Genomic DNA, 25940 nt, shown 5'->3' with positions numbered 1-25940 from the left:
AACGAAGAAAAAGATAAAGCATGCTCTTTCGTGTAACGGTACTTCATCCAGATGACATATTGTGGACTGTAGGATATACTGTGCCCGTTACTTTATGTGTGAGTGAGCCAAAGGGAGGATATCTCAACACACGCGCTTAATTCGTAGATACATAATGCAAAATATTGTATAAGTATTTTCTAATCCCCCAACTACACGCACCTAAATAACATGTTCCCAATTTACCGTGCTATTGGGGGTCTACTGTATGTATATAAAAGGTAAAAACTGACCACAAATAATGAATCTAAACTAAACTACAATTGTTTGAGATGTACTTCTAATATAAAGTGACTGATCAAAGTATATTTAAATCGAATTTTGGTTAATAGGAGGTGCGCAAAAACAATTATCCCTTCTCAGAAGGCAAAAATTCACGTCAAAAGCAATAAAATCGTGTCGGCGCAGTCGCAGTGGGAACGCTCGGTAACGAGCGTTCCCACTGCGACTGCGACGGCACGATTTTATTGCTTTTGACGTGGATTTTTGACTTCTGAGAAGGGATAATTGTTTTTTGCGCGCTCCTATTATGCAAAATTCGGTTTGGATGTACTTTATTCAATTCTCACTCGTAATGTTATAAAAATCTTAATATAAATGCTTGGCACAATTTTATTGCTTTTACATGGACTGGAAACTCACTATATGGCAACAATGAGCAGCAAAGAAAATACGACTAATTATCAGATAAATATAACCAATAACCAGTGGTGTAACTATGGGGAGGCGGAGGGGGCGGGCAGCCCCGGGCGGCACTTGCTTGGGGGCGGCATATTCGCGATAATGTGCTTCTTAACCCTGAATGTACTAAAACATATATAAATCCAGGAATAACTAGAACTTAATAATAACCAATTTATTATTTTAAGAAATGCTGATTTTATGACCCTGTAAAAAATGTATGGGTGAGGGGGGCGGTAATTTTAAGGATCGCCCTAAGCGGCACATACCCTAGCTACGACACTGCCAACAACTAAACAATCAAGACGCAACACCAGAAGAGTTAGGGAAAAGTTCTTGGAAGAGGCGAAGTCCTATCTTGGGTTGCAGGGCCAAAAATGTATGTGAACTCTTATCTGCTGAAATGCTTTCTAGGAAGAATTTTAACCTAATATCCTTAACGACTGGGAAGACCAAGAAAGCACTCGCTTCTCTCTTCACGTTAACCCTAGTCCAGCTACAACGTGTGAAATCCAGAGTTTAACAAGATCTTCAAAAACTACTTCTTGAGATAGACGCATAGATAGTGTTAATATAATAAATGATGTTTTCAAGTGTCACAGATGCATTTTTAAAACTCTCTTCTTCCAAATTGGTAACTAAGCCAAGAAAGCTTGTAATAATTTAACTACATCCATAATAGTGACTTCAAGATCTTAAATGGTAAGATTTATTTCATTCATTTGGTAAAAAATATCTGCTAGTTAATTAAGAACATTCATAGATAAGAAAAGTGGGATTTTTTTATTCCAGAAAAAAAATTGTTTTACTTAGTTTTAACAAGTGCTTTATAATATGCATTTTTAAGGGCCATCGTATTGCTGTTTATCTTTATGCTAAAGATCTGCTTCTAATAAAATTGATAACGGTTTTAGCTGTTAATAAAATTTCTTTCTGGTTTTTACTAAAGTAACTTAACCGTATTTATGATCCTATTAGACAAAATAGAGACGTATCCTGTAGTTATATTATTTTCAGAAAGTAGTTAAAAAAAAGCTAAGTTTTTTCTTTAAATCACACTTTGACTATAAAATACCAAAAGTAAAAGAAAAATACTTTATGAACCAAAATATTATTTACTGCAAACATGTTTTACAAGATCAAGTTAATGTGTATAACACTAATTTGATCTTTTAAAACAATATTAGGCTCTGCTCTGAGAAGAAATATAACATTGTGATATGAATCTGTGAAAGAATTAGGTCGGATAGTAATTATTTATAGCAAATCTTATAGCAAAAATCACTATCTAAAACATAATAATACAGATCAGTACGCAAATTTGGTTATCAATAAATATGTTTAATACTTAGGTCTTTAAATATGTTTATATAATATTGAAACTAGTTATGTGAGGAAGGTAATAAATATCAATTTATACTCAAATTACTGATTGATCTTAAGACTTCTCACGAACTAAAATTAAATTTAGATTGAAGAAAGTTAATTTCAAGACGTTTCTATCTGTCTTGCCACCAATACAATGGGCACGACAGTCGTTTTGAATAAGAATATTTTATATATTATTATAATTTAGCTCGTTGACGAATACTTCGTCAATTAATAACCTTGATTTTTTTAGATCTATATACAAAATGATAAAAAAAACACCTCACTTTTAGACCGACTCAATATTTGAAGATCAACAAAGGTTTGGTCGTACCTCCACTCCTTTTTTATATATACAGAATACTTCAAACAAATAATAAATTCATCGATCAATATGTCACTTTCAATCGTACGACTGTGAGAGTGCGTAAAGATTTTTCTTTTCATCAAGAATCGATTGCGGACGGGATGCTGGATTTCATCTCTCTCTTTCTTAAATCACTTTCCATCCGATTGCTTCGGGGCTATTTGAGTTGAAATAACAGGTTGTTGAGAGATCAACTAGTGATGTATTACACAACGAATATTTGCCAACATGTGTGTGGATACGCATGTTTTTCCTTACGCGAAATCGAAGGTATAAAATACGGTTCGATATAATATACATAGAAAAGTGAAGGTATAATATGTAATAATAAATTATAGGGTAATCCAGAACATACTATATTATTATATAATATTATAATTTTAAAGTTGTTGTAACTTCTAATACATGTTTCCATCTTGGTAAGATAAAGCATGACAAATAAGCCACTAGTTATTGAGTTATTAAATTTATTAAACACGAATAACACAAACTAACCCTTAAGGTTGTTTTTATGCTGCTGATAATTTTAGCTCAACTATAACCCTGCAATGGATCTTCAAGCGGATTTTATTCCAAATTTATTTTAACAATGTGTAAGGAATTTAGAGGTGAATGATTCTCTCGTGTTAGATTTAATGGCGCAATATTACGAGTTGATTATCCAGAACACAAAATAACCTTAACAAATTATTGTTAACTGATTAAATAAGCATGTTTTATATTAATTAAAAATAAAGCTACAGGTGTTTAAGCATCAATCTACGCCTGGAACATCTAAACAAATATTTTTCAACGAAGCATTAACCGCCTTAATTATTGACATTATAAAAAAACATTATACGCATTATTAATACGCGTATTAAAAACTAAAAAAAAATATTTTCAATCGTGTTATTTTTTGTACAGCAAATTATTGCTCTAACTCTCACGTAATAGGGTCAGGAGGCCGCAATACAAAAATATACACATCGATTACAGTATTTTCCCGTTCGATCGATAATAATTGCTCGAGCTTTAATGTCAAATGTTAGAAAGCATAGTTTTCCCATAATGAAGATTCACACATTCGCAGTGGCCTTCTGTCACGGTGCTCGTAATGGTGATTGATGAAGAACCGTAATGATCATCGCACCTCTCGCATCGAATGACACCCATTCAAGAAATTGTTCTAAATAGTGGAATTGCAACAAAGGTGCTGGGAAAAATTGCGTCATGATTGTTCAAGACCATGTGAAGAAGTCATCACGCAACGAATTCAAATTGTCCATTATTCTATGTAGTTGATGTCGTTAACTGATTTTTAATCGCGAGAAATCTTCAACGGAATATGCTAAAATTTTTATATTATGAAGACTAAAGAAAAAAGTGGAACGTTAACTTACAAGAAAAAGTATGAATAATATAACCTTTGGACTCTATTTATATTGAGTTTTTTAAATGTGGATAGAAAATTGTTTATAAATGGAAATTACATTTTTTTTCATAATATTAAATTGCTACTTGATAGTGAATATTACTTTTTGAATACAATGAAAGAATACGACCAAAATATATCTTGTCACTGATTTGGTTCAATATCGTCTCGATAAGAATAATAGATAAAATAGAAAGAGCTAAGGCTATGTTCATATTCATAGTGCTTTTCAAAATCTACTATTGAATGCAAAAAATACTGGAAAATGAGCTGATGTGAGACATGAAATATATTTGTGAAGGATTAGTAATATTTTATGTAGAATTTAACCAAAATTAATAATATAACGGAGTGCGAAATGAAAAGTGCAAGGTTGCCAAATCTCTACTTTGAACATTGAAAACCAACGGTAGCGCAATAAACCTCCCCCATTAAGAAAAAACGTATATTAGATTTCCTCAACTTTAGATACAAAATATTTTCTGTAAATTCTAAATTCTATCCATTGATTTCATAATTAATTTAAGTATAAGCACAAAAAAAAACAATCTACAATAGCACAATATTGCCTCACTTAGTAATTGTGCAACAATATTATATATCCTTAATATTTTATATTAAATGAAGTTACAAAAATTACAAAATAGCGCATTCAGAGTAGTTTTAAATAAAAATATATATACTAATTGTAGAAGTATGATTGATAGATTAGAATGGCTGGAAGTTAAGAAATATTGAAGATGAAAATTATTTTTTACCAGAGTATTATAATAAGTATTAAATAAGAAATTAAGAAGTAGATAGATTTAATACTAGTAATAGAGACAATTTTAGGATGGTTAGGTATAAGAAGAGCAGTACGACCTGGGGAATAATGTACGGAGGTGTGAATTTGTATAATAATATTCCTAGGGCAATCCACAAAACATGTTTATGTTTATATTATATTTTATATGTATGTTTCGAATAAGCTTGTTTATTGTAAAAACAATTAGCTAAATAAATTAATAAAATAAGTAATAAATTCTTAATTGCGCTAAAAAATTAACACACATTTTTATGTATAGAAAGGAAAATTTATTTGACATTACCGTTTTAAATCATCAATATACTTCAAATGTATCTTAATTTCAACATCATTGCTGCTTTAGTATTTTTATTCAATATGCCTTGAGTTTTTAATGCGTTTATATTTCAGTATGAGTTTCATTATAACAATTCTGGTCACTTTAATCGTTAGTCCCTTATCAAAATTTATTGAATTCAAAGAAAATGGATCGCCTTCTATTATATTACTCATCATTAACCTTACTTCTTTCTGTTTCAAATTCATCTCACTATTTTTCCTATTTATAACGCCATTTCTATGAAGAGAAGTAAGTGTTTTTCTTTTTGCATATAACAAACCTACTATAATATAATAACCACGACAATTTGTAACACACAGCTCTAACATAACGTTGATGCGATCAAGGCCTGATAATTTCGCTTTTATTTTTTACTATACTATACATATATTATATCTTTACTCTCAAAATATAAGTTAGTATAAGATCAGCAAACTGAAACTGATATTTATTTGTCAGTGACATCTGTTCTATTAAATATAAATTATTTTAATAATATATCTTAAAATCACTAGATGTCACTTTGCAGATCAAATATTTAGTTGATAATACGTTATTTATTATATATAATATCACCAAATACATTTATTTAGAATTTGAATGGTTTATTTGTTAGTAAAGTGATCATGCATCTATTGAAAAACATGCAATTATAAGACACACATAAAGTCACTCAGTGCAAATGGTTACAGAGGGACTTACTAGATGAAGTGTTTCTTAGACAAATGGACAACCTTGCTATCGCAGAGCAGAGGGGTCCGTGAAACTTTCTGAACATCCTGTAGTCTGAAAATTTGTCGTTTACATGAATCCAAATAATTTTAAGAAAAAAATATTATTTAAATTTAATACCAATATGGGAAAATCAAAATCTATCCAAGACTTAAACCATTCCCACAAAAATAATATTGTTAATAAATAATTAATTAGTAATGTAATTAAATGACATGTTATATTAACAAAAAATAATTAGTTTAATTATTGTGTAATTCGCAAGTTTAATTTAAATTTTTAAATGAGTTAAGCGTGATAAATATATATAAAAAATAACAAATTTACTTACATTCTGGATGATGATACATTTTGCTGATGCTCACGTCGTCCAGGGATCCACCGGTCAGACGTTCTGCCAAAACTTGTAGAAATTCACGAACTTGCTTGCTCTCTTCTTCTTGCTTCTTTTTCGTTTCTTCTGAATTTTTATCTGCGCCAATGGCGCGCGTAACTGTTAATCGAAAAGTTTTTTTATCAATTCTATTTATTTTTTTCTAACTGGACAGTTTTTAGATAAATTAGATAATTTACCCCTTGCTCGATTCAGATTGTCTTCGTCGTCGGACCAATGTCCAAAAGACAAGTTGTCTTTCAATAGCCTTAAAAAGTTATTGCCAGATCTCAGTTCTTTTGTAAAGATCAATCTAAATATTAAAAAAATGCTTTTAAAATTAAATTTGTTTATCTTTATCTTATGTTTAAGTAAATATCAAATATTATTAATTATGCTATTTGTTAATTGGATAAATATTATATATAATCACCTGTCGTTTGTGCAATATTGACACCTACGGACACCTTGCAACACCAATGAACATTCAGAACATATAGGCAACGAGCAAGATGAACATTCTTCAGTTGTGGGACACGAGCATGAAGAACATATCTTGTCGGATCCTTCAGATTTGATCTTCTCAGCTTTCTTGACTCGCCTAAAAATTAAAATTGATGCGGAAAATAAGTATATTTTAACATATTTAATTCACATAATTTAGTTACAATGACTATTTTATATAGTACTTTTTACTCTCCAGGTTGCTAACTTTCAAGAAAAAAAGCATAATAGAAATTTAGAATTTTATTGAGAGCTATACATATTTTTTTAAGATCTGTTTGTTAACAGGGAGAGGGGGGAATTTGTATTTTGGTTAAATGGTATTGTAAACTCTGCTACTACTTTCGGATGTACGTCTGATGCCAAGATAGTTGTATCGTCTGCAAAAGTTGTGTCCATCGCAGTTATTAGGTCCGCTATGTATATACAGTATTGGTCCCAAAAAATTCCTTTTACTACACCAAAGTCAATTAACTCAGGTTTTTCATATTTTGTTTCGAAATGCATTCTATTCACTAATGTTTTTTCGAAATTCGAAAAAACATTAGGGAATATAATGTTTATCGGTGGTTTCTGCTATGACTGAAATTCGCAGAGTTTGTTCGTTGAAGGAAAAAAATGTTTGAAAGTCTCATTATTTATTATCGTTTAACGCTTATCTCAAAAACAGGTATGCGTCACAAATTTTTGTACTTGTTGTTTCAAGACACAAAGATTTTATTTTATCAAAAATCAAATTCGTTTTATTCATTATTAGCTATTGTTTTTACAATAAATTCGATAAAATTATGTATTTAAAATGTTCCATCAATTTTGATAAATTAATTCAATTGAATCTGATCTTAATTCTGGTGATTTATAAAGCTTAAATGACATCTCTGATCAAAAGTTATGTAAAATAATAAATAAAACATTGTCCTCACTAATCAGTAATTCGTACAGCATTGTATTATGCATATATAATAAAATTCAAAAAGTTTAACGATTGTTAAAGTAATTATTGATTAATTAAGATATGAATTATTAACTAATAATTATTTTTTTATTAAATAATATTTTACAGGCAAAAACCGAGAAAAAAAGACGAATATATTACAGTTGAAAACTATGAATAATTGAGAACCCTGGTTTACACGTATGAGTGTTGCCATTCACATTTTTTCTCTTAGCACAGGAGTGAATTTTGCGTACAGAGATTTTCAACCCCATTTTTTATAGATTAATATCAAATAAAAAATAATTTATTAATTATGTTAAAAAAAATATTGTCTGAAATAAATTTGAGGATTTATTATAAATATGAAAGCGAAGACAAATTCTAATTAAACTGAGATATTATATAACAGACACAGAAGATTCTAGTAAATATTTGGATGATAAAGTCTTCAAGTTTCACTACAACCAATATATTTAATATAATGTTAAGCCTTTGACTTTATAATGATTATTTTATTTTTTCTGAATTTAAATATTATTTTTCAAAAAAACGTTATACATTTCTACATGTACACTGAGTGTACATCACCGAAGCGCACGAAATTCAGCGAGAAATTTAGGACGTTTACTGAAAAACTAGTAAAGTTTAATATATTTTTACATAAAAACTCTTAAAAAAAATGGTTGCGCCAAATTTTTAATTATCTATTCAAGTGGAGCATCTGGTCGCAGATTACGGATTTTTTTTAATGATTTCCTGTATGTATTCAAGTATGTTGATACGTATGCATTGTGTATACGATAATAGCACTTAAAAATCGACTTACAGCAAAACAAATTACGCCAGAGACAGCGCGCTTAATAGTTTCTCAAACTGTGTGTACTTTAAATATTATAATCATAATATATTGTGGATTTTATTTATTTAAGTACAGTTATAGAATATATTTATATGAATAGTGATTCTTAAATGATCTGGAAAATAAATATATTTTTTAAAGAAAACAATAATGTTATTTGTGCTGTTTTTTTTGCTAACTACAAAAATGGTATAGATATTGATGGCAATAGTAAGAAATTTTAGTTAGTTGTGCTACTTTCAAACAATAGATTTCTAACAGATGTGTTTTCCTTCCTTGAACGTAATTTTTCGTCCCAAATTAATATGACGGTACCTTTATTAACAAAAAAGAAAGTATGTTTGTATATTATCATATTTATTTTTATTTTTATCTTTAAGAATATTTTACTATAAACATTTTAAGATAATAATTTATTTTCATCTATATACAGATATTTCTATATAGGAATTTATCGCTACAAACATGTTTTGCAACAATTACAACCAAGTTGGTCATTGTCCCAGTTTCCTTTGCGCAAGTGTTTATTATCCATGTGTCCCAACCTAAACTTTCATAATGTCTCCTCGATGAGAACCTTTTTCTATAATGTATTATACAAATATATTTTAAAACACGTAACACAACGTAAGACGGCAATAGAGTCCGATTAAAATTCAACGATGAGAAAACGTAGAAAGTGAATGCATTTACTTTTGTTTACATTACCATGCTAATGTCAGGGTTACGACTTTGGTTATAACGCCAGAAACTGAATAATTTATTAGCGAATATGCTAAACAGGAATCAATAAAACGAAAGTACAATTGCTATATTTTATTTACATTAATATAATACATAATAAATATATCTTTAATATTAATTTGGCCGTCATTGTTCCTCGTTGGTGATCCACATGGAAGGATTTCTAGCGGCGCTCCTGTGTATGTATATCTCCATGGTAATGATCTTCAGAAGCACCACTTCCATCGTGCATATGGCGAATATCATCATGAATATGGCCAAGTTTGATCCTCCATGGTTGGCGTCTGATGCGTAAGGATATTCTTCAGCTGGCCAAGAGTCTATGTTCCTGACCGTTGATTCAAAGTATGTTAAAAACCACGACATGTTCTCATCACTTTAATCGTACGATCATCACTATAACGTCACAGTTTTTTTCACTATATTTCCATAAGCACTGGTATACACATGATTATGTAGGTTACTGTAAGTTAATGTAATTAAATTGTATTAAATGTAACTGGTTTATTTTTATTTCAATTAACTAATTAGTTTGCATTAATGATATGATCTAAAATTTCCGGTTCTATTACAAGCGCAAGGTCACAGATTAATCAAACTAAAATACAATTGAAATTAAATCTCATGTTATCGATACATCTTTTATAATATGAAGTACCTAATTTTATTTATAGTCTATAAACTATGAATTATTGATCATAACAGAGTATATCAATTTAGATTAAAAAGTATATCAATAAAATATACTTTCTCGTTTGAACTTAAACTTGACAAGACTGAGCCATTACTTAAGATTTTTTTAGTACAACAAACACAACATTAAACTTTAAATAAAACTTAAGTTAAGAACTTTGTATCTATCTATAGAAGATTCGTACAAAATAAATATATGTTGAACTTTGAAAAAACATATTTTAATCTTGAATTTAAGTTCATTATTGTGTTGATAGTAAGCCTATTTTAATTTAATTTAATTAATTAAATAAATTTATGTTGATTTTTTAACAAAGCTCTAAAATATTTTTATTGAATAATTAAAATGTGATACAATTTTTTTTTTAAGTGAGTAAAAAACAGGTTATCGTATGAAGCTGAGTTCAAATTTTAACCTCTTCTGATTGAATTATTCATATCCAACTGCTCATAGCTCAATACACTTCCAAAATAAACCAATTTAAAAGGTTATATATGTATAAAAATAATTACATTATAAAAAACGATTTTTATCACTTTGTTTATGATTTATTTATTTTAATTTTATCAGCACTATAAGACAATATTTATTATTGTTCAGTTACTTATGTATTTTATAACTAAATCAATTATTATTATAAAATATTTATGCTTTAATTTAAGGTATTTATTATGTTTAGTCGTTATCACATGTTCACAGCGCGTTTTAAACGTTTGTTTTCACTTTCGAAGCACGTGTTGCGCGACCACCAGCTCGGACTGAAATAATGTGAGGTGTTTCCAAACTGAGGCTGTCGATGACTCTGTTGCAACATTTCCTTCTCTTTTACTTCTCCGCCGCTTCAAAGCATCCTGTTCTATCGATTATCTTCGATGTATTAGCACCTGACAGTAAACAAACGTAAAGCATGTGCCTCGACCCCATAGAGACCTTGTCTTCTAATTATACTTTTGTAATGGCGAAACGACAAAATATAATGGAAACGCAAACAGTTTGAATTGTAAATTAATAGATAAATACATATACGTTTATTCAAGTAAACCTTAACATTTGATCCTTTGGCAATGTGTATACAGTTCATATAAAAAATAACTATTAAGTAAATTAAATACTTTTGCTTTTTAATGTTATATGTCTTAGACATTTATTTGGCTCAAATAAATATAGAATAGTATCATAATTTAGAAACAATAAATATGTTATTATATATACTCGGAAGTAGATTTGATCATAACCAATAAATATGAATGGGGAAAGATCATATATTCATTAATACATTTTTATTTATATACATATACATATATATTTAGATAAAACAATTATGACTATTTTAAGCATAAAACTTGTTTTTTGGAAGTCTTTGAGTTTTTCATTTAAAATATTTAAAAAAAATATAGCTTATTGTACAGAAGCAGTAGAAACAGAAATAATTGCTAAGATTCAAAGAGCACCATTGCTATTCAAAGATTGCTCAATCAATCATAAGTCATGAAGTGTTCATATTATTTAATTTTTGCTATGCCTAATAGAAAGATCTAATTCTTGTGAATCAACAACGTTATAGAATCCTAAAGACGAGCCACAGAGAAAGTAAAAAACAGGTCTTAGTTGCTCATAACGCCAATCTAATTTAGACAATGTTTGCAAAAACGCAGTAAATTTTAAATACTTTATTTCATATTTTATCGACTTTCATTATTTCTTTTCCATTTATTGGTTGCTGTAGACATTTTTTGCTTTAGATAATTTTGTTCATAAATTATTTCTTGTAGCCCATATAATGCTGCATATATAATGTCCGTATAATGCTGCAATAGACACAGGAAAATTTAATTTATAATTTTTATTATGAAAAAATGAGTTGTATGTGGAGAGGGAATGACAATAGCGGTCTTTACGCAGGTTGGACGCATTGTCTTTCGCGTTAATTTATGCACAAAAGGGTGCTTAAGAGTGTTTATGGATGTGCTGGCAAGGAAATCTCCAATTATTACGCAATTGTAATATCGAACATTGTGTCTGGCGAGTTGGTAATTTCCTTTTCGTAATATTTAAATGACATCAGAGTCAATGGTGAAGATAATTGGACCACACACAAGCATTTCAATACTTTTTAAGACATAGCTTAAGATATTTTTGCCTACAGATTTTTTAAAAACTATTTTTAAATAAAAAGTATTTACAAGTCAAAATGTTATGCCAAATTGAAAATTTTTATTTATATACAGCTTTCTTTTGTTAAGAATCGAATTTTTACATTTTTTTAAAATGTTTTACAACCGCTGCATAAAAAAGGTGAGTCCGTGCCAGATGTTTGAAAATATGCATGCTTTCTTAAAGCTAGGTATATGACGGGGAAAAAATTTTTGTCTATATCTTTTTTTGTATACTTTAACATATATTTTGGATTTCGGCAGACGTTCAAGTGTGGATGCCAGTAGTACCAGAGAAAATCTCTGGAAGGATATCTTTAAACAAAATGTCCGAAGGGAAGTGATTCCTGGTATCCACGTTTCAGTATTTATATTCAGTCTTTTTTTCGGTGAGACAAGTTTTTTTTAATACAAATTGCCTTTAGTCGCTAAGGCAGGTCAGAAACGGTCGTTTTGAGGATAAGCCCGAATGCACTAGTTATATATTCTTAAGATATGACGCGTACCTCGTGACTTCTGTAAAGAACCGTTTCTCACGGTGTCTCATTTTAATGAAGACAATATTTGTTCTTAAACGGTATTAACGCTTTATCACAAGTCTAACTGGCCTTATTAATGATTTATAGTATGATTTAATCCTTCAAATTGTAAATAAAATAGTGGTTCAATTAATGAATCCGAAAATTTATTAACAATTAACAATAAAATAACAGGGGTGGACGATTCCATTTTAGATGGTATGTGTATTTTATTTATTTAAAACTTATTTTTAGAATAATTAGTGAAAATTTACTTAGTAATGTTTTAATAAATGATACTGTTTTACCATTCTAAAAGTTCTTTTATATTTTAATTACGATGAATAATATTTACATGCACATATTGGCAAAAAATTACAGCAAAAAAAACAGTAAAAATATTTTACATATTGTATAAAAATATCTGCAATAATAAACTGTATAATTATAATGAAATACTATTCATGAGATATATTTTTTTTTATCAAAATTTTTTGAGAGTCCTTTTGAACATCGAATTTTTTATTTTTCATGAACATCTCATTTTTCGAAAAAATAAAAATATTGAGAAACCAGAATGTTTATATTCAATGTATTAAAAACACGTAAAGTAATCGCGCTTTTTCTATTAAATATCGATCTAAGGACCGAAATGGCGGCAAGTACGTTATAGCGAAGTTCCAAAATATGTTTATTAAATTTAAGCTTTGAGTCCAGGTATTTAACGCTTGTTTTTCATTTAAGAATGGTACAAGTCTGTATGATTTTAAGATAACTTATATCACATCATAAGGGCAATTGGAATATACAAATAATAGAAAATTGCTATAATTATGCATATATGCCAACTAGAGTCTCCTATCTAAATATTCGGTCGTTCGAATATATGCCATATTTAACTATTCGATATTAGAATATTTGTCAAAGTATTTTTTTCATTTAATTATTACAAAAATCAACTATATAAACACAGTTGTGAATCATTTTTATCTTTGTATATTACAACAACGCAGGTATTAATTTTTTTCTTTTATGTACCGCTGCATTATTTACAATCCAATTGTGTTTTTGCGATTTTTTTTATCATTAAGTGATTTATAGCGGCCATTGCCATAACCATTATAGCCGAAAAATAAAATAATGAATAAGAAAACATTTTTTAATTGCTGAAATTACAGAAATTACTCATATTTACAAGTAAATATTTTGCAGCTGTGGTTTTGATTTACTTAATTTTTGAAATTTATACAAATAATGTTTATTATTATGATAATAATATTTATTATAATATTTTATCGTTCACTATACGACTAAATATAATTAGTTAATATTTTTTTTTGACACGTTCTATAGAATTATGAACCGTTAATTTAACCAACTGCAATACATTGAAATTATTTAATTTGTTTTGATGAGCGTCATACAATACCGATCAAAAATCTGACTTAACGTTGCATGCTGGAAACCAGTTTGTTAAATAGTGGAGTAACCGTCGATTGTGCAAATCGATAGAATCGAAAGTGAAAATGGTCGTTTCATCCGACGTGCAAGGTTGACGAACCGCTTTTATTATGTTTATGAATTCCTATTTGAGAACGAGTCATCAAAACCTAAGAAATCCAATGTTGAGGAAACGTATGTCGGTGAACTTTCGTGGTACAAAAAGTCTGTGAGTGATGGCGTATGTGATTTGAATGGGAATATGCCGGTAATCTATTAAATCGTTGGAAATTTCCTGCAATGTATTTTTCATGTAATAAAATAATACTTATGCATCACTGCGGTTATATAATATGTTAAATCGCTTGCTATCGAATGCACAAAAAGTCGTTAAATACGCGGAGAAACTGCCGGCGAAATTTTAGTCGTTTATATAACATTCATTAGTGAATTTGTTTTAACGGTCCAGGTTTTATAATTAGGCATGCAAAAAAATCAACGAAAAATTCGAGAAAGCCTTTCTCCAATTTCTCCTTTAATGATTGACGGATTTAGACAAAAATAATGCCACATTATGAATTATGTATCTCGTTATATGTTATATAAGTGGCATTGACCATAACTGCTATTAACGCCATAAAAAGCGTAAAATATTTTATGTGCAATATAATAACCATAAAATATGTTTTTATTGATTATAAATTTACAAAATAGTATTTAAAATAATCGTTTTATTACTTAGAACAAGCTAATATGATAATAATAGATAAACTGTATTTATATGTATTTGTATGTATAAAACCAAACCAACTAGTAAATGTATTTTTTATAGTGGTTATAATCTTTGTAAAGATTACAGTCTCATTGCTGAATAATGCTTCTCGTGATGAAAGTAAACGCAATTACGACTCACAGATTGATGTTATGTAAAAATCACGATTTATATAGTACAGATCTCTGTCACCAATCTAACAAAATTACCTTTGAAAGGAATATGTTTTATTCTTAGTCAATTTAAAAAAATATAAGATAATCATTTTGATCTGTATATGTAAAAAAAAAATAACACTATGTGATAATCTAGTGGTCACGCGTTTTTTTTTTTAAGAAGAAAGTTATTTGTAATGTAAATTATTGTTACATTATATCATTTTTAATCCCGCATAATTTGTGTGATAATTTATAGAAATTTGGGTATTAGACTTCGTAGCTGGGTCAGAGTTGACGTGAAGAGGGAAGCGGCCGTTTCCATGTAGGGTTAGTACTGGTACTGATAATACCAGTATTGGAACAAAAATCGACCCTCGATACTACCGTTATTAAAAATATAATACCGGTAGTATCAAAAAAGAATCTATTTTTTTGCAATGCTCCATTGATTTAAAGCAGAAGTGGAGATTAAAATAATGCTTATTATTGGGGGTGAAACTAAATAGTGTTATTGGGGTAGGATATCAAAGTAGAATAATATTATGCAGTATTTACGTATTTAAAAAAAATAATTAATGCTTAGCATAAGTAGAAATAAATAAATATACGAAGTATATATCTTTTTAAAATATTTAAATGTTCTAAAATAAATATAAAATATGCGATAATTAAAATAAAAATATATAAATAAAATACAAGCGGTCGATTAAAAACGATATTTTTTCAAAGATGATGTTTTTCTAGACTTATTGTTCCAAAATAAAAAAAGATTTGCCACCTGAATGAATGAAAGTTAAAAAATAAATGGAACAAAAATGTTTTGTACATAGTCGCCATATTGATAACACAATAAATGTTCTTTAGAAGTATTTGAACACAAGGAAAATTGTTTAAAACACGAATTTTCTTAAATAATCATAAATGTCGGCAACTTGAACCTGCTTCTTTATTATATTTGCCAAAAAAATGAAGAAGACAATAGTTACTACATCTTCATTCAATATCTTCAAAGAAAATCTACCGACTCTTAAATCCTTGAATTTTTTCGCATAATTCGCAAGCGTCTATTAACATTCAACAATGAATTACAGCATAAAAGTAGCAATAAAGCATTCAGTTTGACTTTAAATGAATGGACATTTATTAGACAAGCTGACTAAACAACGTTTAAAGATACTAAGCATGACAATTAGGTATAGTTTTAATTTAATTGTAATTGTAATGTAATAAAAAACATTACTACCCGTGCCGGATGTAAACATTATAAACGTTAAAAGAGATAATGATATAATTAAACCATTTAATATATCAAAATAATAAATTCCGGGATATTCGAATGCTTTAAATTTGATTATCAATAAACATGGTGACACATGTGAGTGGTACTCGGATTATTTTTTCAGTTCTTTTATTATCAATTAATCAATATAACAGTATTAAAGTCAATATCTGACTGTTTTCTCTCTATTATTATTGCAATCCCTACTTTTATGTCGGGAGTGTAAAAGTTCCTGACGGAAGCGTAGTCCGAATAGAAGTGTCTGACGTACGTAAAGTATGCGATTATATATTTGGTTCAATTGCGACGATTTGAGGATGGAATTATATATGTTTTTCTTGTAAAAACGCTTTTCCATAATTGTAGTTGAAGATTTAGCAACGCTGTACTAGGGTACATGTAATACCAGGTAGTGTCAGCACTTGTCAATACGATACGATAACATTTGTAAAGGCACTGGAAGACCTTCGTTTATGATCTATTTGAAAAAGCAATTACCTAATCGATCTGATTCCTCTATCTTTACGTACATCAGCATAGCAAAGACACTTATTCAGAGAAAGTCGCAAAACTGATTACGCTTTTAGCACGTTTTTGCAGTGATATTGAGAGTTATATATTTGTAACTGCCATATTTAGGTCATTAATAAATAATATGAAGAGCAGAAGGCCCAGGTTGTACCCTTGAGGTGAAATATTCTTTCGACAATCGGCAGCCATAGGTTACAATCTCTCAAATAACTGAGTTAAATCATCCGAGCAACCGAGGTTCCACAATTTTTTTAATAATAACCCATGACAAACCTTGTCAAAGACCTTCTCAAAATCGGTATATGTATTTAAATTTTTTAAATAAATTTTAGGTATTTAAATAAATTTAAAACTTTTTGTGTACTCTTAATGATGTGAGGTGATAAAAAGCAAAAATATTTAATTGCTACAACAATAAAAAAAAAAAACTTTTTAAACCAATAAAAAAAACAAGTTGATTTTAAAAAACACATTTTAATTATGAGTTATTTTAATAATATCTTTAATTGGTAACAGAAAATATCTAAATTATTCTAATAGAAAATTTTAATAGCTGATTTTAATTATTAACTTATGGTATACAAACAATTTCTGAACCTATCTGGACATATGATGTTCAGTTATGTGTAGAAAAAATAGATTATGAATACATCTAAAATTACATATAGAATAGTAGAATCCAGATGGTCTTAAAAATGAAAAACACGCGTCTGTTTCAGTATAAGAATGATGAGGCAGCAGTATTACTAAATGATGCTGGCGTCATAAGACAATTATGTAGGACTAAACCATCCAATTTCATCCATTGAGATAAGACTCGTTAAGACTGTTTTGAAGGTTTTCCATAGACGATTAGCTGACGTATTCATAACGATTAACTGACATTTGTGATAACAGTGATGATCGTTACAGATTTATTTCTTTTGGTCATCAGAAGCTGCGGCGAGGGATATTAAAAAATAATTATTGTTGCCGTTGTCTTAACCTTAACCATTACGTTTATTCTCTGTTTATATTTTTTTAATAGATACAGTTTATGATATCCTAAGATATATAATAAATTAGTACTTTGTTTAAAGTATACATATATACAAAATATCTATTTACAATACACATATATGTCTATGTGTAAAAATAAAATATAAGCTAATAATTTAAGTATTTTTTAAAATTTCATATTAGAGTTTCATTTGTTCAAAACTCTCGCAAAAGCATTTTTTAAATTTCGCACTAAATTAAATAAAAATCCCAGAGAAGAAAGGTGCTCTATAGCCGAGGACATCTAAGTCACTCGACCGTGAATTTGGGTCATTTTTGACCAACAAAGTCAAAATAACATACGGCAGGTTATGCATGACGTAACTGATTGCCGTGTGGCTCTCGATTGCACGAATGGATGGTCACCCCCGATCAGCGTTTTTTATTATTTATAATTACACAAAACCAACGGTTTTTGACGGTTATATTATACGCGTAGAAAAATGTCATATTCATATTGAATAGATTATAATTTGCATCGAAATAGGTGCGACGGCCCCCGTTGACTATGCAAGTACAGTTATCTATTTTCCACAGGTATAGTGACCATTTGAAGTGAATTTCTTAATAGGGACCTACTGGACAGAATCAAGGAAGTATAATAACAATTTTCGTTTAAGGAGCTAATACCGGATATCGTTTTTTATTGGCATAATTTGGATATTTGCGTGATTTTTCGTTAATATATTTCTTAAAGTACATAGTCATGGCCATATTGTAATATATTGTTAATCTAAAAAATAAACATGTGATGCGGTCAAATATAAAAAGTTCCTTCAATCAAACGTGTGAATATATTTAATAAACAAAAGTGTATTTTGTTTTTATTTTTGTAATCGTTGTGACAAAATTAGTCGCAAGGACTTAGTAAAAACTTTAAAAAAATACTAATTGTTTTATTTGTGACCATTGACTTTCTAGGAACAAAGTTTTTTTTCGTTGTTGAAAATCAAATTATAGCGTGCCAGAGCGGACATTCACTTACAGTTGCACTTGCAAATAAAAAACTACAGTGTTCAAAGCCGAAGATCAGTGTATAATATCTCAAATATCTCCTCAGGCAAATTACACCTAATAGAATATTTCATAGCTGATTTTACCGATTGTAGAATCAAATATTGGGCAATAACAAATATGCTGATTACCCCCTGCATAATCGCATTAGACAAATAATTAAGATCCAGAAAGGGCGTTCTACTTACCCAAATTCTAAAAGGTTTATAACACGTTTCTTGTTTTGCAAAAATCCACAAAAATATTTTTTGTTAAAAATTAAATTTACACAAATATTTTAAAATAGTTGATAACTTCTGCAAGTATGAAGTTTTTGCATTACACAGCTGAATTTAGAGCAGGTAATACAAAAAAGGACAGATATTTCCGTGTACCACTCAGAAATCATTATTTGACAATACAAGTTTTATGACCGACTCTGAGAATTGCGATTAGCAAATATTTCGTTTCGGCTTCCTTGAATATTTGTGGGCCAAATAAAATAAGAATGCAAGAAACGATGAATTAAGTCTGACTATAATAATAAGTCTTTAGCAAAGATTTCTCAAGAATTTGTATTAATATTTTTAATTAAAAATTAAATTTATACGAATATTTTTAAATGGTTTATAACCGCTGCAATTTAAAAAATAAATAATTTAAATCGACTACTTTCTTAGCTGCCATTTCGATTAGCACTCCGAAAACATTGTTTGATAATATAAGTTTTATGACCGACGCTAGGAAGAACGATTAGCAAACATTTTGTCTCGATTTTATTGAACATTTGCCGGTCAAAAAAATTAAGAATGCAAGGATAAATGACTTGAGAATATTTATATTATTAGTCTTCGGTAAGGTTTTGTTTATTGGTTAATGAAGACAAGAGTCAATGTTTTTTTAAAAATGCTGTATACATCATAAGTTAATAATATGATTTGCAAAACACGAGGAAAAATATAATACCAAGTGATGAAAAGTGAATGTAAGCTAAAAACGCAATAAACATTTTAGTAAGATATTAATATTAGCCGATTTTCTATTCATCGGTACGCAGAGACAATTTAACAAGATCTTTATTAGACAATAACAAATAATTTAGTTCCTCCCCGAATCGTCTCATTGGCCATATAATTATGATTTGGAAAGGACGTTGAACTTTACAGTTTTAAAGAGTATAGTATTAGAGCACGGCTGCACTAAATCAATTATGATTAGTGTTATTTCTCTAGAAAAATATTAAGTGATAACTTCCTATTTCTCGAAAAGTTTGGAGATTTCTCAATAACTTAAAAAAATATTCTCAACAAATATTTTAAAATGGTTTAAAACCGCTGCAATTTCAAAAAAGAAAATTAACCAGACAAATACAATAATCAAGACAATTTTTTTTAATAAAAGTTAAATTGATACTATTATTTACAATTGTTTTACAACTGCTATAATTTAAAGTGAGGTATTGGCTTTTATCAGTTAAATTCACAGTAGGTAGCACAAAAAACGACAGAGATTTCCGATTAACACTCCCAAATTATTGTTTGACGATATAAGTTTTATGATCGACTCTGAGAATTACGATTAGTAAACATTTAGTTTCGACTTCCTTAAACATTTGCCTGTCAAACAAAATAAGATGACTTAAGACTGATTATAATATAAAAAAAGAATTTGATAATTTGCATTATTGTTTTTCTATTAAACAATAAATTAACACTAATATTCTTAAATGCTTTACAACTGCTGCAACTATACAAAAACAAATATTAGTTTTTATTCGTTAAATTCATAGCAGGTAGTACGAAAAGGGACAGAGATTTCCAATTAACATTCCAAAACTATAGTTGAACAAAATAAGTTTTGATTAACGATTAGTAATCATTTCTTTACCAAGGATTTCTCTGGAAAAGTTTCTCAAGAATTTGTATAAATATTTTTTTATTAAAAATTAAATTTATACGAATATTTTTAAATGGCTTATAACCGCCATAATTAAAAAAATAATATTAGTTTTATAGAGCAAAGTTCTTAGTTGCGTTTTTGATTAACACTCCGGATATAAGTTTTATGATCGACGCTAGGAATAACGATTAGCAAATATTTTGATGATCATTATTTTTTTACATACGATGTGTAAAAGTCCAAATACATTTTCACCAGTAGATGCATATTTCTATTGGCGAAAATATAAATTCACTGATAGGAGCTAGTGTAATTATATGCTGCTCTAAAATGTCTATGAAACTCAATTTGACAGTTGCGAAACGTCCATCTGCTGTTCAAACCCAAACCTAACCTAATGACAGTTTTAAAACTAATTATTGTTATAAAACTTTCATGAGGTTAAGACCAAAATACAAATTAAGCCAACTTATTCAGGAGAAAATAAACAAAAGAGGATACAGACAAATGTCGCATCTCGTTATCTGCACTGAAAAAATATAAAAGCTATCTTTACTGATACTACGGATTTTGGTCAATATGAGAGCGCAAAAACAATTATCACTTCTCAGAAGTCAAAAATTCACGTCAAAAGCAATAAAATCGTGTAAGCGTAATGCAAGTATTAAAACTAATTATGGTTATTATATAATAACTCTCAGGGAATAATAAGCGGGAAAAGAAGTACAGACAGACGACACATAACCATAGATATAAGAGTGTTTATCAAATTATATTCAAACCAATTCTGGTATAAGAGTATTGGTCAAACTAAATTCAATCCGAATTTTGGTCATTAGAAGGGCGCAAAATTAATTATCACTTCTCAGAACGCAAAAATTCACGTCAAAAGCAATAAAATAGTGACAGCTTTGGCGCGATTTTATTGCTTTTGACGTGGATTTTTGACTTCTGAGGAGGGATAAATGATTTTTGCGCTTTCCTATTTGTCAAAATTTGGTTAAGATATGCTTTATTTGATGTTTAGTTAAAATTTGTTTATTGTAAAAATTAACTATATAAGCTAAAAAAGTAAAAATAAAAATAAACAGAGAAAAAATATTGGGTCGAGATTAGAACCTTAAGGAATTTCTGATGTGGAAATGTATTCAGAATACTTATGTTACTCATAGTGAACATTTTGTCGGTGATTTGGAAATTATGATATAAATAGTAATCATTTTATGAAAAATTATAAACATATCAATTAAAAAAATAAGACATGACAAACTTTATCAAAAGCCTTTTCAAAATCAGTGTAGATGACATCTGCTTGATTGCCCATATACGATATTATTTGAAGCATACATATGAAGTATGTTTTTGAATAATTGACACAACATATATTGTTTCCCTTTTTATGTACAGGAGTTATTACCATACATCAGGAAAAGTATTTATTTTCAACGATTTCTTGAAAAAAAAAAACAGAATTACATGAAGAGGATCTAAAATTCTCGCTAAAATAATGTCCTTGTGAGTTAACAAGCAGCATTATTGAGTAACAAACCAAATCAACACACAACCATCGATACAGGATGTTAAAAAAATCCCGATTTCTCACACCTACGAGAGGAATACACATGCGTATAATTTCCGAACAAAACACGTACATTGTGACAAATTCGACGTGGTCGCTATTAATATTCGTTGTGTCCATCGGAAGTGTACATGCCGTGCAGGGTCCATTTCCTGCGGATCGACCATATTGTCCATAAGTCGGTTCAATGCCACTAAATGTGTGGGTCACTTTATATAAAAAAGGAAACATTATCGTGAGACCTACGTCAACTCAGAAAAGCCTCGCTGAAAAACTCTGAATCGAATCTAATCGCGATCGAGTACATTGACTCTTCTCGGTTAAACTAACGGACGGAATAGTGATAGTTTACCGATTTTTACCGGTGTTTTCAACAACGATATCACTGTAATTTTATGCAATACAAATCATGTAAATGTATCGATTAAACCAATATATTAAAAATATACATACACGGGATTACATTGAGCGTGGGAAAATTTTAAAACAATCGATAAAAAATTAATGATTAATGAATATTGAAGAATAACTGTTCTTACTGCATTTCTATATTATATACATATGTTATAAAACTAAACAATATATAATAACTTAGTTTATAAACATATTTAATTGTATATGAACTCATATTATAATACAATAGTTAGTTACCTGTTCAATTAAAGATATATCCATGGAGCACTTTAACACTATATTAGTCACATTTGTACATTTTATTTTGTGGTGTTATAATTTCCCACTTTTCATAGAGCAAGCACTCAACGATCTCTGTAGTCCCACGTCAAAATAAATACTATAGTGAGGGCTAAACGTGCGGCGGATGATCACCGATGAATTTCCAGAGATCGTCAACATTTTAATAAAATATATTTTTTACTAGCACGTTATAAGTTCTATCTATTTATGCAACTAGTATTATTAATATATTAATCTCTAAAGGACCTTATATATTTTCGGGTGTGACTTTGAAGCCAAAATAGACACCGGGTTTATTGTTATTATGTACAATTTACCACAGAAAAATATTTCGTAAATTGAGTGTTGATGAAGAAACTGGCGGAGAAGTGATGTCTGCCGGAGGTATATCGTGTTTGTTGCTTTTAATTTTTTTATGCAAAAATCGTATAAAATCATTAGCAAATTAGTATTTATTTTTAATATATTTTATAACCCCTGGCAAACACGTGTAATTAATATGTGATGCGCCTAGCGATGAGAGAGAGATGGAGTAACGATACCGGTCACAGGTGATGCGTCCGTTGAAACAAATGGTCTGAGCAGGTTGAACCATTGTTATGCATGTCAGCTGCTCTATGACTAGAATTTATTATTTTTTGCTAAAAGGGCAAGTAATACAAAGCCCTTGGGCGAGTTGAATGTTGAATATATTATATATCACGCGCTCATAAGAATAACTTCAAAAAATATAAATAAAAAAATTGCCAGTGAAATACCATATCTAAGCGATATCAATTAGTGAATCTTACAATTTTTATTGTTGCCAAATTGATGCAACTCAGGAATAACAGATCTTAATTCCGCCTCAAATCGGATCGTTGATCTCCTCCCAATTCCTTGCTTATAAGCTAAAGCGCTGGTATAGAAAAATCACTTCAACTTCTACTTCCGTTCGCAAATTTCACTTAAATTTTTCACTTCGCTTTCGATTCGGAATAGACAAAAATTAATCAGGGTCATTTTTAAAATTATATTTAAATTTAAATAAATATAGTAGTTTTAATCCGATATATTTACAACTGCATTTAAAGCGGGTAATACGAAGAGGAACAAATAATTCTGATTAATAGTATATAAATTTTATGACCGACTCTGGGTATTTCTTCTTACAATTGTGTTTCAACTTTTGCTGGTCACAAACAAATTAGAAATTCAAGGATCAATGACTTAAAATGATGAAGGCTACATGAATAAGAGTTAATGTTTTTATGTAAATGCTATAAATCATATGATAAGATCTTATCATTTTTTGTAAACTATGAGGGAATATATCATGTGATGAAAAACGACATGTATAGCAATATTACCAATTACAAAAAGTGAGAATCAAATAAAGCATATTTAAAACAAATTTTAAGCAATAGGAGAGCGTAAAAAATTCACGTCGAAAGCGATAAAATCGTTCCCACTGCGACGGCACCATCACGATTTTATTGCTTTTGATGTGAATTTTTGACTTCTGAGAAATGATAATTGTTTTTGCGCCCTCCTATTGACCAAAATTCGGTTTGAAAATATTTTGACTAATACTCTCATAAAATAAGTCCGTAGAAATATTGATAAGGATAGCTATCATATTTTTAAAAGATAGTGTAAAATCGAACTGCAGACAAACTATGGATCAATATGCAAGATGTGTGTCGGTACTTCTTCTTTCGCTAATTTTCCTCTGAGAGATGAGTTGGCTTAGTTTGTATTTTGGACTTGCCCAAATGAAAGTTCTAAAACTATAATTATTTTGAGAATTTTCGGTAGATTAGGTTTTGGTTTGAACAGGGAATATACGTTTCGCAACTGTCAAATTGCATTTCATAGACATTTTAGAGCAGCATATAGTTTCACTAGCAGTTAAATCACTTTTTCGCTAATAGAAAAATTTATCTACTGATAAATATGAATTTGGACTTCCACTTGTAAAAAAATAGCTTTACTGAAAAATACACACTCACTCTAACGTTTATACGACACATATAAATAATTAATGATAAGAAAATGTATATATGATATTACTACAAATGAAAAGTTGAAATCATATAATTTTACAAGCACCTGCCAGATAAATTATATTCTCACTAGTAAATATATCTCCCGGTGAAAATGTATGTCGATATAATTTAACTGAAATGTCATATTTTAAAAGATATAAAGGCTGTTTTTTTAAATTTTCTTTAAGGGATTCTGCGAAGCACGAAGCGAGGCTTCAACAGCACGTCAACATCGAGGAAACAAGCTCATCAATGTAGACAACTTGAAAAGACGGCTGAAGAGGACCAAGCCATTCGAACTGATCTAGTTATCATTAACTAATTATTTAACAATCTTAATCGAATAAACTCGAATCCTCTTTATCTTATATACGAATGATATCCCAAAAATAAAAAATACGCGTTTATCTATGTACGCTGACGATACAGTTATTTTAACTAAAGCTTACGGTCTTAAACCAATCGCGAATAAATTACAAAAATATTTTGATACCCTAAAGGTGGAAAATTAAAATCAACCTAATAAAAATAGAAGCAAGTATTTTCACAAAGCATAGACAGACTTTGCCACCATCTCCACTAAATGAAGAGGACAATAAAGTCAAATGGAAAATAAGCGTCAAATACCTGGGCTCAAAGATCTTGACTCAAAGCTCAAATTTAATAAACATATTTTGGAACTTCGCTGCGAAGCGACTCGGCGACCGCGTGTGTAAACACTTATTTAAAACTATATAAAGTACAGTCGCCCGACGACTAGTCGACGCTGCGTATGGGCTTGCCGCCACTGCGACTCTCATCGATATTTAATAGAAAAAGCGTGTTAACCATTAAAAATATAATTTTAATCTATAAACGATAAATTAGACCCATTTTAACATATTTCCAGTGCGGAGTAACACCAGTAATACTATTTTTCCTAAATTACTAATCTTTAAGAAAATGCATATTAGCCTTAAGATACCAACAGTTTAAAAACTCTTTCATTTTCAAACCAGAAAATATTATAAAAAATATT

At 29.3% G+C, this 25940-nt stretch overlaps 1 protein-coding gene across 3 annotated transcripts in view; it reads right to left on the bottom strand.

Annotated features, from left to right (window-relative positions):
• M7BP (Myosin-7a binding protein) overlaps window positions 1-25940 on the bottom strand; it is a 61193-nt gene that overhangs the window by 24200 nt on the left and 11053 nt on the right. For 2 of the 3 annotated variants that reach the window (XR_015810217.1, XM_088188669.1), the window contains exons 3-5: window positions 6535-6702; window positions 6302-6414; window positions 6060-6221 (exon numbers count right to left, since the gene is read on the bottom strand). Coding sequence is in view for 2 of the 3 variants with exons in the window: in XM_088188669.1 (XP_088044795.1) it covers window positions 6060-6221; window positions 6302-6414; window positions 6535-6702 (443 nt within the window). In the remaining variant the exon portion in view is untranslated. Of the gene's footprint in view, window positions 1-6059; window positions 6222-6301; window positions 6415-6534; window positions 6703-22850; window positions 23000-25940 lie in introns of those variants that run through there. The other variant, XM_088188735.1, reaches the window with a different exon arrangement.

Source organism: Plectrocnemia conspersa, unplaced genomic scaffold (assembly GCF_051122295.1).
Source record: "Plectrocnemia conspersa isolate PC_06_02 unplaced genomic scaffold, ASM5112229v1 ptg000001l, whole genome shotgun sequence".
NCBI lineage: Eukaryota > Metazoa > Arthropoda > Insecta > Trichoptera > Polycentropodidae > Plectrocnemia > Plectrocnemia conspersa.
Note: the sequence above shows the minus strand (reverse complement) of the source record. Positions and strands in the feature narration are given on the sequence as shown.